Genomic DNA, 14,861 nt, shown 5'->3' on the forward strand with positions numbered 1-14,861 from the left:
TTTTTGGTGGTTGGTTGCTCAAAGATTTACAAAGTATATTTTAAACTTACAACAGTCTACCTTTAAAAAGTATTATATAACTTCACATATAGAACCTTACAACATTTCCATTTCTGTCTTTCCGTGCTGTGTAATATTGTTACAATATATTTTATTTTAAAAAATATCATGTTTTCCTTTAAATAATGATAAAGAAATTAAACTTAGAAAAAAACATTTTATGTATAGCTATACTGTTTCTATCCCAAGGCTTTTTCTTCCTTTCTGTAAATGTAGTTTTCCACCTGGTATACTATTTTCCCTAAAGTTTCCTTTAATATTTATTGTAATAAAAATTTGCTGACTGAACTTTCTCAGATTTTGTTTGTCCAAAACATGTCTTGATTTTGCCTTCATTTTGAAAGATATCTCTGCTGGATTTTATCCCCCCCACCCCACCCTTTTCAATACTATAAAGATTTCCCTTTGCTACTATCTAGCTTACAGCAAAATTCTATCAGAAAGTCTCCGTCCTTATCTTTGGTCCTCTATATGTATGTTTTGTTTTGCCCTGGCTGCCTTCAAGATATTCTCTTTATCTTTTGTTTTCACCAGTTTGGCTACAATGTATCTGTATTTTTTATTTACCACGTCTGGAGTTCTTTGAGAATCTTGGATCTGTGGTTTATTGTCTTTCAGCAATTTTGAAATAGCTTTGGTCATTATTTGTTCAGAAATTTCTTTTTCCCTGTTCTTACTCTCTTCATATTTTGGGACTCCAATCACATATAAATTGAATCAGGGGTCCACATACCACACACTATAGATATTTTTATAAGTAATTATTTTGGTAAAAACCGCCAAGCCCATTCATTCGCAAACTGTCTATGGCTACTTTTGCACTATAGTATCAGAGCTGAGTAACTGTAAGAGATTATATGGCTCACATGCCTAAAATATGTACTACCTAGACCTTTAAGAAAATGTCAACCCTGAGTTAGATCACTTCATTGGTTTTCCCCAGCTCTTGCTCTGCCCTCCACTACCAATTTTTTCCTTTTTAAAAACCTTTATTTTTTAATTAATTTCTGGCTGTGCTGGGTCTTCGTTGCTATGTGGGCTTTTCTCTAGTTGTGGCAAGTGGGGGCTACTCTCTAATTGCAGTGCACAGGCTTATCACTGCAGTGCCTTCTCTTGCTGCAGAGCACAGACTCTAGGGTGCATGGGCTTCAATAACTGCAGCACACAGGCTCAGTAGTTGTGATTCCCAGGCTCTATGACAAAGGTTCAGTTACTCTGTAGCATGTGGGATCTTCCTGGAATAGAGATCAAACCCATGTCTCCTGCATTGACAGGTGGATTCTTGACCACTGAGCCACCAGGGAAACCCATCTCTTTAATTTGAGTAATTGCAATTGATCTATCTTCACATTCACAAAAGGTTTCCTTCGTTGATATGTCCATTGAAGGAATTATTCACCTGTTGTATTTTTGGTATTTAGCACACCCATTTTACTTTTTTCATAGCTTCTTTCCCTCCGCTGAAAATCTCTATTTGTTCACATATATTGGTCACTTTTTTTTTTACTAGATTCTTCAACATATTAATCATAGTTCTTTTTATGTCCTTTTCTGAGGGTGCCAATATTGAGGCCATTTCTGGGTCTAGTTCCATTGACTGCTTTATCTCTTAAGAACGGGTCATTTCATTTTTTTTTTTTTTTCGGTATCATACTTTTTAATTTAATGCTAGGTTTTTATGTGGAAGAATAGAAGAGACTGAGGTAAAAAGGATTTACTTCTACAAATGGGTATGCTTCTTCTCCTGTTAGGCCATTTATGCAGTGAGACAAGTCCAATTAGTCAGTAGTTGAGCTGCATTTGGCTTCTGTTGTTATAATTTCAGTGCACTATAAACTGTAAATTCTTTCAGAAGTGGACTGCTTCTACCTTTTTCCAAGTGAGAATAATATAGTGCATATTTATGCCCTACCTTGTTCACAATGGATTTGGGAAAGAAATTACAATATTGGCTTATGGCCCAATAGTATTCTATTTTCATGCTCTTTATCAATGTGAATGGCAATTATTCAGAATATATGGAGAGTGTTCTTAACTAATCCACTTTACTGAACACTCCACCAACTCTACTAACTCACACTCTACTATCTGGATGATTAAAATAACCTAAAATTTTTCATTTACCTGCATAAATTATTTGAATAAGGCCAAAAGCAAACAAAATATCAATAACTAAAAGTACAGAAGCATGAAACAACAAAAAAAATACTATGTAGTTATAGTAGCAAGCTTCAGTGTGCATCAGAATTCTGTAAAGTTTGTTTAAAAAAACAGAGCCAAGACACAACCCACATCTATGAGTCATAATCCATCAGGATAGGAATCAGGCTGCCATGTTTTTAACAAGATCCACGGCGATCCTAACACACATCAAGGTTGGAGAATCCAATATTGATAGTAATATTAACAGAATCACACTGATAAAATTAGCCATGATATTCTTAACAAGCCACAATAAAGCCTATAAAAATACTTTCTTATTTGCTCTGCAAAGAAAGCGCTTTTAAAAAGAAAATAAGATAATGCTTACTTTTATGAGCTTCAGCATTTGCAACATAGATGAACCCATCAACAACTTCACACACCTTCTGAATTTGTGGAATTACACTGTACCGGCTCCCTTGTTGATCGTCCCCTTCATTTTGTACACTGAACATCTTGTTAACTGCACTTGTATGTTCTTCTCTTGCTCTATCTCTTTCCTTTCTATAAGAAAAATGTAAATATAAAACATAAACAGACACTAAACAGGCTTCACCCCCTCTAAAATATTCTATTACTGATGTCTCAGGTAGGCTGCTAAATAGGTAGCCTTACCTTGTAGTTGAATATAGTATTAGGATGTTGAATTTATGTTGATTGTTCAACTGAAAACTAACTCCTGATCCAATACCTAAAGGAGAAAATTACAGTTATCAAAACAAAAAATAAAGATAGTAAAAGATGACAGTGCAAAAATTACTTAGTATAAAAAGAACAACAAAAAACTATGACAAGTTATATATAGCTTTGGAATAAAATGTTTATGTTAAAGAAAAGATGCTATATGCAATTTTCATTCACAAAATAGTAAATCATGGATACAGAATAAAAAACTCCTAGGCTTTAACATTGCTTTTTTTTTTTTTTTTTACCATCATCACTATCATTATTAACTTTATTATCAACCTGTCCGTAGCAGCTGCATAATAACAACTACTTCTACTTATCCTCAAGTCTGACTTAGTTTCACTTTTTTTTTGTTTCTCATTAGTCTCACACTCCATGTATACATTCAACCAAATGGGTTTTTCCCCTGCACTCTGAAAAGGCATTTTTAAATTCATGGTGTCTTAGAAAATTGAAGAAATACGGAAAACACTGAAATTTGGAATTAGATTTGAGCTAGAATTTGTCACATATACTCATGTTTCTGTGAGCCTTGGTTTTGACACTGAAATACAGAAATAATACACATTTTTTAGGGTTATTGTAAGCATTAAATAAGATCACATACATAACTGGTAAGTAACAGGTGCTAAATATTACTTATTATATTTTATATCTAAATCATTCAACACTATTATTTGTCCTTCTTTCTTAACTCCTTCCCTCCTTTGTGTTAACACTTAGGGGTTGATTCTCCTCTTGCCTCCTGCAAAGATCCTTCTACTCCTTTTTGGCTTTGTGTCTTTTTGCTATATATTAATAAACATCCTTTTAGATCTGTCTACTCCTCTCCATTCCCACCCCACAGCTTTAATTTAGATATCATCATCTCTCACTTGAACTTCTGTAATCATTTCTAACTATGCTCCTAATCCACTTCTGTTCCCTACTATCCAATCTTCTGACAGCAGCTGGGGAGATTGCTTTAAAATGTCTTTAATTATGTCTCTTCTCTTCAAAGCTGCTGCTCTTCAGATAAATAAAACTTTAACATAATATGGCCTCTACTTACCTCATTGTGTTGTGCTTAGTCGCTCAGTTGTGTCCAACTCTTTGCGACCCCATGGACTGTAGCCCACCAGGCTCCTCAGTCCATGGGGATTCTCCAGGCAAGAATACTTGAGTGGGTTGCCATGCCCTTCTCCAGGGGATCTTCCAGACCCAGGGATTGAACCCAGGTCTCCTGCATTGCAGGTGATTCTTTGCCATCTGAGCCACCAGGGAAGCCCAAGAACAACTCCATCTTTCATATCCTTAATCCCTGCATTATAACCAATCTAGACATTTAAAGAAGCCATGCCATACTATCTTACATCACCATTTCAGGCAACACATTATATAGAGATCCTAGCGGGGTCTGTAAGCATTTCAGGTAAAGCGGCCCTAGTCTTCCACCACCAGGGGACTTCCCAAAGATATCATAACAACATTCTACCATGTTGGGAAAGATGGAAGTCAGGAGGAGAAGGGGACAACAGAGGACGAGATGGTTGGATGGTGTCACTGACTCAATGGATATGCATTTTGAGCAAGCTCCAGCAGATGGTGAAGGAAGCCTGGCATGCTATAGTCCATGGGATCACAAAGAATTGGACACAACTGAGTAACTGAACAACAACCATGTCTCTGATCTTTGTTTTCATCAGTTTAACTTCCAGAAACTACCTTCTCAACGCATCTAACCTCAGTCCAATAAGATTTGCATGCTGTTTTGCCCCACCTTGCCAATGACTCATCCCTTTACCCTTCCCTGACCTTGCAGGATCTGAAGCAGTTAGACTGGCAATTTCAAACAATCACAATTACTCTGCAGAATGAAATGGCTATTTCATAATCAGCCAATTTCCCCATATCCCCAACCTCTAATTGAAATGGGATCCTTCCACCTCATGACCCGACCAGAAACTGGCCTGTGCCTAGGTGCTGCTTCTCTTGCAGTGGGCTTCCAGTAACTAAACTGCTTATTCTATCACATCTCAGGGTACAGAGATAAGTGTTCTCTTTACTTCTCAATGCCACGTCTTAAACCATTACTCACCAACCCTCTTGAAAAAACTCCACCTCTTTGAGACACACACCATTTAGCTCTAATACCATCTTCCCATCCTTAACCTGGTCACTTATGAATCTACTTTTGATAATCCCTTTCTCCAAACATTCACTGAAGACTATATGACCTGGCTCACAATTTTCTTTATTTTCAGAAACTTCCAAGTTCACATGGACTTCATATGATTCCCAAATCTTCACTTCTAGCCCAGGTCTTTCTTTTGACACATGAATGCATAAAGTATTCCATAAAATCATTCATTTATTCATCAAATACGTATTGAATGTCTACTATGTGCCTAGCACTACAGATACAACTAAGAATAAAGCTGACAAGAGAGACTTCCCTGGTGGTCCAGTGGTTGAGAATCCATCTGCCAATGCAAGGGATACGGTCCAGAATGATCGCACATGTCGCAGAGCAACCAAGTCTGTGCACCACAACTACTGAGCCTGCAAGCCGCAACGACTGAGCTTGAATGCTGCAACTATTGACGCCTGCATACCTAAAGCCCATGCTCTGCAACAAGAGAAGCCACCAAAATGAGAAACTGAGCACTGTAATGAAGAGTAGCCCCAGCTCGCCACAACTAGAAAAAGCCCACATGCAGCAGCAAAGACCCAGTGCAGCCAAAAACAGTTTAAAAAACAAAAACAAAAAAACCTCTTAAAAAAAAAGGCTGAGATGTCTCGTCTAATGGGACTCACATTCAAATGGCTAGCTTATAGCAGGCATCTCTGATCTCTGCTTGTATAAAAAGTTTCTCTTCCTACTCCTGTGTTTCTTTAACCTAAAGAATGACACCATCATCCAATATGAAAATAAGACCCAGAAACTAGGAATTATTCTTATTACTGCTGATACACATTGAGTCAATTCCATATCCTTCATATTTTATCACAATATTATAGTGGTTTCTTAATGGGTATTCACGCCTTTGGAGCCCATTCTAATCAGTTCTCCACTCAGGAGCCAGAGTGATCTATCTAAAATGCCATTTTGATCATCTTACTTTTCTGCTTCAAATCCTTCAATATAATGCTTAAGTCTGACATATAAGCATCTTCTCACTTGGCCCCACTCCAGACACACAGAGCTACTTCAAGTGTGTCATGCACACCCAAAACTTTGAGAATTTAGAGATGCAGTTCTCACTGCTTAGAATATTTTACCCTTTTTTTGATGGCTTACCCCTGCTTATCAAAATGACTCATATAAGGCATCATGTTCAATGCAGAGCCTTCTATGACCCTTAACTTTCTACAAAGAAGCTCATTACACCATATTCTAATCATCTGTATACATGTCTCTGCCCTCACCTAGACTAACCACCTTTCAGGGCAAAGAGGAGATTTTTGATGTTGTCTGTTTTAAATCACTGCATCTTTAGTATCTAATAGGTACCCTCAACAAATGAAAAAGTAAAGCAGAAGCTAGACCACTATTACACATGTTTATTATAAATCCTACTTACCAAATTAACTACATGGTTGTTGTTCCTGTTGTTTTTCATAGAAATAAAGGTAAGGTGACAATTTAGCTCTTTTTGGAAATTCCAAGACATATCAAAATACTTTGAATATAGTAGATGCTGAACGGTTTTTACTGTAACATTCTTTTAAAATATGGTACAACATTTTAACAACATACAATTTGCTTTCACATAATCTCATATTTTAGACTAAGTAAGAGAAAGCTTACCTCTTATAAAAAAGTAAATTAATTCTTTCCGTCCATAGAGACGTGAGGGCTCCCATCCATCAAATTAGTACATTTCATTACATCAAAGAGTTAAATAATTTAAAAAACTAATTTTTTTCTATGTAATTACTAGAGTCAAGCTCAAAGTGTTTGACTTATTATGAATTGTACATTAACATGAAAATTACCATCAATCTGCCTCTGAGGCAAACCAGCTGTTGGGCAAAGTTCCTCAGAAGACATCAAACTCAACACCAAAGATGTATTTAGTTCTTCCAAACCTGGTCCAAACATGGCAAATCGTGGTTCATTCTGAATGATCAATGAGTGTAAAAATGAGGTGACAGCTCCATACATAGGACGGCTAGATTTTGAGGATCTTCTTGTATGTGGACAGCACATTTTATAGCTGTATAAAATTGTCACAATTAGATAATTAACACAAATACTTAGCCATTTATTCACTCAACAATATATAATGCATCGAAAACTTGCTAGACAAAAGGGATACAACGGTTACCGTCCTAATCCTCATGGAGGGCAGTGGAGGACAGATACTATTATATTAATAATACATATGTCAAGTGCTATGACAGAAAAAGCACAAGGTGCTATGGTAGTAGTAGTGGTTAAGTAACTGAGGAAGTCTTCTCCAGGAAGTGGTTACTTTCTATTTTTTCATTTAGATTCTCTCATGAAACACTTGGTCTAACATGTGTTTTAATGGTTAAAATTCATTACATTGAGCAGTGATTCTCAACCTGGGGAGATTTTGCACCCCCTGGGAATATCTGCTGATGTCTGGAGACATTTTTGTTATTACAACTACAGGGGGAGTAGGGCAGTGCTACTAACATCTAGCAGATCCTGGGATGCTATTAAACATGCTACAATGCACACACAAGACAGTTCCCATAACACCCGGTGCAAAATGTCAATAGTGCCAAGACTGAGAAACCCTGCACTAAACTACATAGATAGCATAAAAATGTCCTTAGAGGTAAAAAAGAAAAAAATTACTAAAAGCTACCAATATAACTGAATTTCTTAGAGTACTTCCATTAACACTAGCAGTTCAATAAGTACTTATTACAGCTTACCCAGCAAACTAAGAATCATGTGAAAGAAACAGCTTTTTCAATAGCCATAAATTTCTAAACAAGTGATTCAACATGTCATCAAAAATTAAAACAGAGTTGCTCATATCTAAATAAAGCCCTTTAAATCAAGCTGGCTTTAAATCAAGCCCTTTAAAACAATCACTAACTTTATAAGAAAATCATCTTTACTTAGGAATCTTGTAATTTAAGAAGGAAAAAAAAAAAAGTCAATGTTGCAGCTAGGTAGATTTGGCCAAACCTCACCACTTTAATTAGTCATATAAGCCACTTATAGTCTGAACTTCAGTTTTTTAAATTTGCATTATTTGAGCAATAACAATTAACTCTAGATAACAAGAATCAGAAATAATTTATATGCTCACAAATGGTCATGTTGTTTGCTACTAAATCGTTTCTCTCCAACCCCATGGACTGCAGCACGCCAGGCTCCCCTGTCCTTGACTATCTCCCAGAGTTTGCTCAGATTCATATCCATTGAGTCAGATCACAAATGTTCATTACTATGATTATTACTATCCCTATGAAAACATGGTTCCACAGCACCACAGATACACCTGATGTCTCGGCTGGCTGTGGGACAATGTGGAAGTAACCAGCAAGTGAGACTACAGTGCTATGCTGTTTAGTCACTAAGTCATGTCTGACTTTTGAGTACCCGTGGACTATAACCTTCCAGGCTTCTCTGTCCATGGGATTTTCCAGGCAAGAATACTGGAGTGGGTTGCCATTTTCTCCTCCAGGGCATCTTGCTGACCCAGGAATTGAACCCACATCTCCCGCACTGCAGGATTCTTAACCACTGAGCCATCACTAGTTAAAATTATACACATGCACATTTTAGTCAACGAGTCTCACAAGACTTGATGTAATGGCATCTGTATTGGAATAAGGATTCTAAATAACTTAAACTATGGGGGGAAAAAAAACCATATGTATTAAGTCTAGCACAGGAAAACAATCCTCACCTAAAGCACAAATATTCTTTTTTTTTAAGGTGCTATCTTCTGTCACAGACTTTTTTTTTTTTTTTGGCTTTACAGTAGGTCCTGAATGATGTTATTTAACCAAACCCCCAATTCTTACAAAAGGACCCTTAGACCTAAAATTCATGCTACAAATTTGTAGGACCAAGACTAACTTAGGCTACTGACTTGCTATAATCAAATTAATATCTTCTTTTTAGTTCATAAAACTAGATACTTACACTGCCATGTAGTCAAAAAATGCACCATTGGTGACCTCAGATATAGGCTTTTTTAAGATTTCTAGATCTGGAAGAGACTTCCAGTCAACAGAAGACCAAGAAGGAAGATCCCGCAACAGAAAATATCTCCACAGAATTGGATCTCGGACAGTTTCATTCCAATAACGACTTGTACTTCCCAACTGACATAGATCATGAGGTGAAAGAAATGACAAAATATATAGCTGTACATCAATCTGAAACAGAGGGAAGCAGCAGGTAGGTAAAGGGGATGAATAATTTACCTTGGCAGATAGGTTTTTTTGAAAAATAAATTACAAATTAATAATTATACTGGGAAAGGTCAACTGAACAATCTATCGTTTTAATAATTAAATCTATCACAATAAATTACAAAATTAACAAACAATTTTTATACTAAATAGCAAAAGATCAACTTAACAGTCATTATCTTTACTAATGAAATTTACCATGCTGAAGTTAATTTCCTGCCTCAGGGCAGAATCATAATGAACACTTCATTTTGACACACTGAAACATTCCTGAAAAACCACCCATTGTTCTGGTATTTTTCAAACAAAATAATCAGTTTATTTAATTTCTCCTAATGAATATTCTACCACATTATTTGCATTAAATTACTTAATGAAATAATTTATTCTTCAAAATAAAATCTTTTCAAGTGAACAAACTTCTGATTTTATCATTAGATCAAATCAAAGAGTATATCTGTCACCTGTGTTTTTCTGTAAAAAATCTGTTATCTCTGCAAGGAGAACCATGGATGAAATTTAAGCCTGCAGTTTTCAATTTCTGATGTACCTCAGAGGGAAGTGACAACAGTCCAGCTAAGATACAGAATTTTAATTTCTAAGATATTCTTCTCTCGCCGTGTTCCCATCTTCCTAAACAGTTTAACAAAGAATGAGATGTGTAATTCTCAAGGCCTGCTGTAACTTGAGGCCCTTGTAACTTAGTTATTTGATTTCACTTGTCGGTTTTGTTATTTGAAATACACGGTAAGAAAACAGCCGCAAAACCCTCAGAGTGTGTTTTGATACGTGAAGCCTAGGATGAAAGATGCTGAGAACACAGACGTTGAATGCTGTCCATGTTTCCAAGAATGTCTGGAATGGTCTCAGCATTTCCTCAACAGGATGTTCAGGGTGTCCCAGTCCCCAGACTCGTTTTGGGGGGAGAAAACCTGAGGATGACCTGGCAGGTTACCAGGGCGCTCCTTGCAGGTGAGTTTCGCAGCAACCTTGGGTCCGGCTGCCAGGCACCAAGCGTCAACGCTAAGGCGTCTCTTTTCAACTGCTGCCCCACAGGTGGCGACAGTGCCCGTAAAGCTGCACGGACCGGGCCAGACATAGGCTGGGCCCAGCGGGCTACCCTCTCCCCGGCCCCCCAAGAGGCCGCCCCAGCGAGCGCCCCTCCCTCGGTTCCTCGCGGGCGGCGACTGATGCTCACCGGCAGCCGCGTCAGAGAACTGGCCTCCTCGTCCACCTCCTCTGCGGAGGCCCTCGGAGCCGCCCTCTCCTTGCCAACCGACTGCCAGAAGTTCCTCCAGCCGCTGAGGAAGGCCGCCTCCAGGCGGCCCCAGTCGCTGTGAGGAGGCTGAGGAGAGCTCCCTCGGCTGCCAGGGTCGCTTCCCGCCATGGCTGCCTACGCCTCTCCGGACGCGCCGCACGGTGACGCGGCACAGCCGCGCCCCGCCTCCTCCCCCTTCCCTTCCCTTCCTCCTCCCCGCCCCGCTCCCTGCGTTCCCCCCAACCCCCAGCCCTCCTACCCCGGTCCCACCGCAGACGAAGAAACCTTCAGAGCCGGGGAGAGAGATGGCCCAATTGAGCGTGGTTCGCAGCGGAGCTTGAAGCTCCCACCAGAAATCACTGCGCCCCTCACTTAAAGGCCTCAACCTCAGGCGCGCTGACCTCACCCATTGATTTAAGAGCTCTCGCCCTTTGCTCCTCTGTAACTGCGTTACTTCACCCAAGGCCGTCCCTCTCTGTGTGGAACTCATTTCTTTTCCTCTTTGCCTGGGTCTGGGCGACTCTTATGCAATAGATGGCCCTCTTCCACTATTTGGTGCTTAATGCCTGATGCTGGGAAAGAGTGAAGGCAGGAGGAGAAGACAGAGGATGAAGATGGTTGGATGGCATCACCAACTGATGGACATGAGTTTGACCAAGCTCCTGGAGTTGGTGATGGACAGGGAAGCCTGGTGTACAGTAGTCCATTGGATCACAAAGAGTCAGACAGGGCTGAGCCACTGAACTGAAACAGAAACCTGGTTTAACTCACTGTCAACCTGCAGTTTCCAGGACATGCAGCTACCCATTCTCTTCGTGAAAATAATCAACTATGGAGGTTTATAAATTTCAGAATCAGCCTCTGCCCACCATTCTCTTATCTCAGTTGTTAAAACATTCTCATGTATTACCCAAATCACCCATATAAAAAATCCTTTTTTGTTGCAAACTTTTTAAAGTATTGATTTATAATGTGTTAATTTCTGGTGTGCAGCAAAGTGATTCAGTTATATGTATATACAATAAACTGTGGGAAATTCTGAAAGAGATGGGAATACCAGACCACCTGACCTGCCTCTTGAGAAATCTGTATGCAGGTCAGGAAGCAACAGTTAGAACTGGACATGGAACAACAGACTGGTTCCAAACAGGGAAAGGAGTACATCAAGGCTGTATATTGTCACCCTGCTTATTTAACTTCTATGCAGGGTACATCATGAGAAACGCTGGACTGGAAGAAACAAGCTGGAATCAAGATTGCTGGGAGAAATATCAATAACCTCAGATATGCAGATGACACCACTCTTATGGCAGAAAGTGAAGAGGAACTCAAAAGCCTCTTGATGAAAGTGAAAGTGGAGAGTGAAAAAGTTGGCTTAAAGCTTAACATTCAGAAAACAAAGATCATGGTATCTGGTCCCATCACTTCATGGGAAATAGATGGGGAAACGGTGGAAACACTGTCAGACTTTATTTTGGGGGGCTACAAAATCACTGCAGATGGTGACTGCAGCCATGAAATTAAAAGATGTTTACTCCTTGGAAGGAAAGTTATGACCAACCTAGATAGCATATTCAAAAGCAGAGATGTTACTTTGCCAACAAAGGTCCATCTAGTCAAGGCTATGGTTTTTCCAATGGTCATGTATGGATGTGAGAGTTGGACTGTGAAGAAGGCTAAGCGCCTAAGAATTGATGCTTTTGAACTGTGGTGTTGGAGAAGACTCTTGAGAGTCCCTTGGACTGCAAGGAGATCCAACCAGTCCATTCTGAAGGAGATCAGCCCTGGGATTTCTTTGGAAGGAATGATGCTAAAGCTGAAACTCCAGTACTTTGGCCACCTCATGCCAAGAGTTGACTCACTGGAAAAGACTCTGATGCTGGGAGGGATTGGGGGCAGGAGGAGAAGGGGACGACAGAGGATGAGATGGCTGGATGGCATCACTGACTCGATGGTCGTAAGTCTGAGTGAACTCCGGGAGCTGGTGATGGACAGGGAGACCTGGCGTGCTGCGATTCATGGGGTCGCAAAGAGTCGGACAGGACTGAGCAACTGAACTGAACTGATACTTTTTTATATTCTTTTCTGCTACAGTTTAACACAGGCTATTGAATATAGTTCCCTGTGCTATTCAGTAGGATCTTGTTGTTTATCCATTCTATATATAATAGTTTGCTTCTGCTAAGCCAGAACTCCCCCTTCATCCCTCCCCCACTCCCTTCCCCTTCCTACCTGTTTAGTCTGTGGTCTATCTCTGTGAGTCCCTTTTGAAGATATGTTCACTTGTGTCATGTTTTAGTTTCCACACATAAGTGATATGGTATTTGTCTTTCTCTGACTTCACTATGTTTACTCTATGTCCAGTCATGTTGCTGCAAATGGCATTATTTTCTTTTCTATGATTCAGTAATATTCCATTGTATGTGTATATACCACATCTTTCTCCATTCATCTGTCCATGGACATTCAGTTGCTTCCATGTCATGGCTAGTGTGAATACTGCTGCTATGAACATGGGGTACATGTATTTTTTGAATTATAGTTTTGTCCAGATATGTGCCCAAGAGTGGGAAATTAATCCCATTTTTAAAATAACCTTCAAAAATAGAAGAGGATCAGCAACTTCACAAAAACATTTAAGCCTGTAAGGATCATGATAAGCTACAGGAAACATAGATAAGTTGTGTGTATTTATACAAATAATTAAATATATAATATGTTTAACATAATATTCATCTCTATCTCTATCTCTATCCGTATTTATATTCTACATAGCAGAGTGCGATAATGCTTAATAATGGACACAGTGCTTACGAGCTTGTATTTACACTTCAAAAGTAAATTATCTGGGGATCTAAATGTCAAATAACAGAAATCCAATAAAGCCCCAGAGGTTCTGTGAGATCTGAATATTAAGTTTCATCATTTATCTTGCATGCCATTGCTAGAAGCCAATAACCAATCCAATTTCAGGCTTAGTTCTGCAAGGGATTCCAGACAAGAAAAAGAACCATAAATTAATTGGCACTTCTCTTACCTCTCTAGGAATAACACAAATAAATCAGTTTAAGTATGAAGTACTAAAATGGTTCTGAACTCTTACAAAATGACTTCCCAGGGAAGCCTCAAAGTAAGTCATTCTTCTTTTCTGATATCAAACTGATTAATGGTTTCAAAAGTCTGATCCATTTGTAACTGAATGCTCCATAAACTTCTCACTTCAAAGGATTTAGCAGTTATCAATGTTATTTGTTTACAGTTGAAAAATGTTGCTATTCCAATTTTATAATTCCTTTTATTAGATAATTAAAGAAAAATTATCCCTAATCAACCCATTTGAATACCCTCCCCAAGACTGGAATTGGCTTTATCTCCAAGGAGCCCTACTTCATTTTAATGGGAAATGGTATTTGGACATTATTTAGTGGTCTTCATATACATAAAGGGATGAGTTATTACTCCCTATTCAAATTTAGAACTATAAAATTTTTACCTTAATTTCATGTCTCTTCTCTTACACTGAAAATTCTAATTACATACATTTCAATTTTCATACTTAATAACAACGTAAGTATCAAGGAGGTTGATTTCTTTCCAGTTCTTTTTGCCCTTGGGATATCACACTAAGGGTGTCCAAATTACTGTTTCATGTATGGATGTGAGAGTTGGACTGTGAAGAAAGCTGAGCGCCAAAGAATTGATGTTTTTGAACTGTGGTGTTGGAGAAAACTCTTGAGAGTCCCTTGGACTGCAAGGAGATCCAACCAGTCCATTCTGAAGGAGATCAGCCCTGGGATTTCCTTGGAAGGAATGATGCTAAAGCTGAAACTCCAGTACTTTGGCCACCTCATGCCAAGAGTTGACTCACTGGAAAACACTCTGATGCTGGGAGGGATTGGGGCAGGAGGAGAAGGGGACGACAGAGGATGAGATGGCTGGATGGCATCACTGACCCGATGGACGTGAGTCTGAGTAAACTCCAGGAGCTGGTGATGGACAGGGAGGCCTGCCGTGCTGCGATTCATGGCATCACAAAGAGTCGGACACGACTGAGCGACTGAACTGAACTGAACTGAAAGATAACTGACTCCAACAGGAAAGGAGTATGTCATGGCTGTATACGGTCACCCTGATTATTTAACTTATACGCAGAGTACATCATGTGAAATACTGGGCTGGAAGAAGCACAAGCTGGAATCAGTATTGCCGAGAGACATCAATAACCTCAGACATGCAGATGACACTACCCTTATGGCAGAAAGCGAAG

The 14,861-nt window shown here is 39.1% G+C and overlaps 1 protein-coding gene across 4 annotated transcripts in view; it reads right to left on the bottom strand.

Moving 5' to 3' along the window:
* The window catches only part of FBXO4 (F-box protein 4), a 215,176-nt gene extending 201,522 nt beyond the window's left edge, over window positions 1-13,654 (bottom strand). For 2 of the 4 annotated variants that reach the window (XR_009491873.1, XR_009491874.1), the window contains exons 1-5: window positions 10,854-13,654; window positions 9,065-9,300; window positions 6,928-7,148; window positions 2,878-2,953; window positions 2,591-2,766 (exon numbers count right to left, since the gene is read on the bottom strand). Coding sequence is in view for 2 of the 4 variants with exons in the window: in XM_059878755.1 (XP_059734738.1) it covers window positions 2,591-2,766; window positions 2,878-2,953; window positions 6,928-7,148; window positions 9,065-9,300; window positions 10,854-11,084 (940 nt within the window). In the remaining 2 variants the exon portion in view is untranslated. Of the gene's footprint in view, window positions 1-2,590; window positions 2,767-2,877; window positions 2,954-6,927; window positions 7,149-9,064; window positions 9,301-10,534; window positions 10,741-10,853 lie in introns of those variants that run through there. The other 2 variants (NM_001034617.1, XM_059878755.1) reach the window with 2 other exon arrangements.
* Window positions 13,655-14,861: the final 1,207 nt, after the last annotated feature.

The sequence above is a fragment of the Bos taurus genome, chromosome 20, assembly GCF_002263795.3.
Source record: "Bos taurus isolate L1 Dominette 01449 registration number 42190680 breed Hereford chromosome 20, ARS-UCD2.0, whole genome shotgun sequence".
In the NCBI taxonomy this organism is placed as follows: Eukaryota; Metazoa; Chordata; class Mammalia; order Artiodactyla; family Bovidae; genus Bos; species Bos taurus.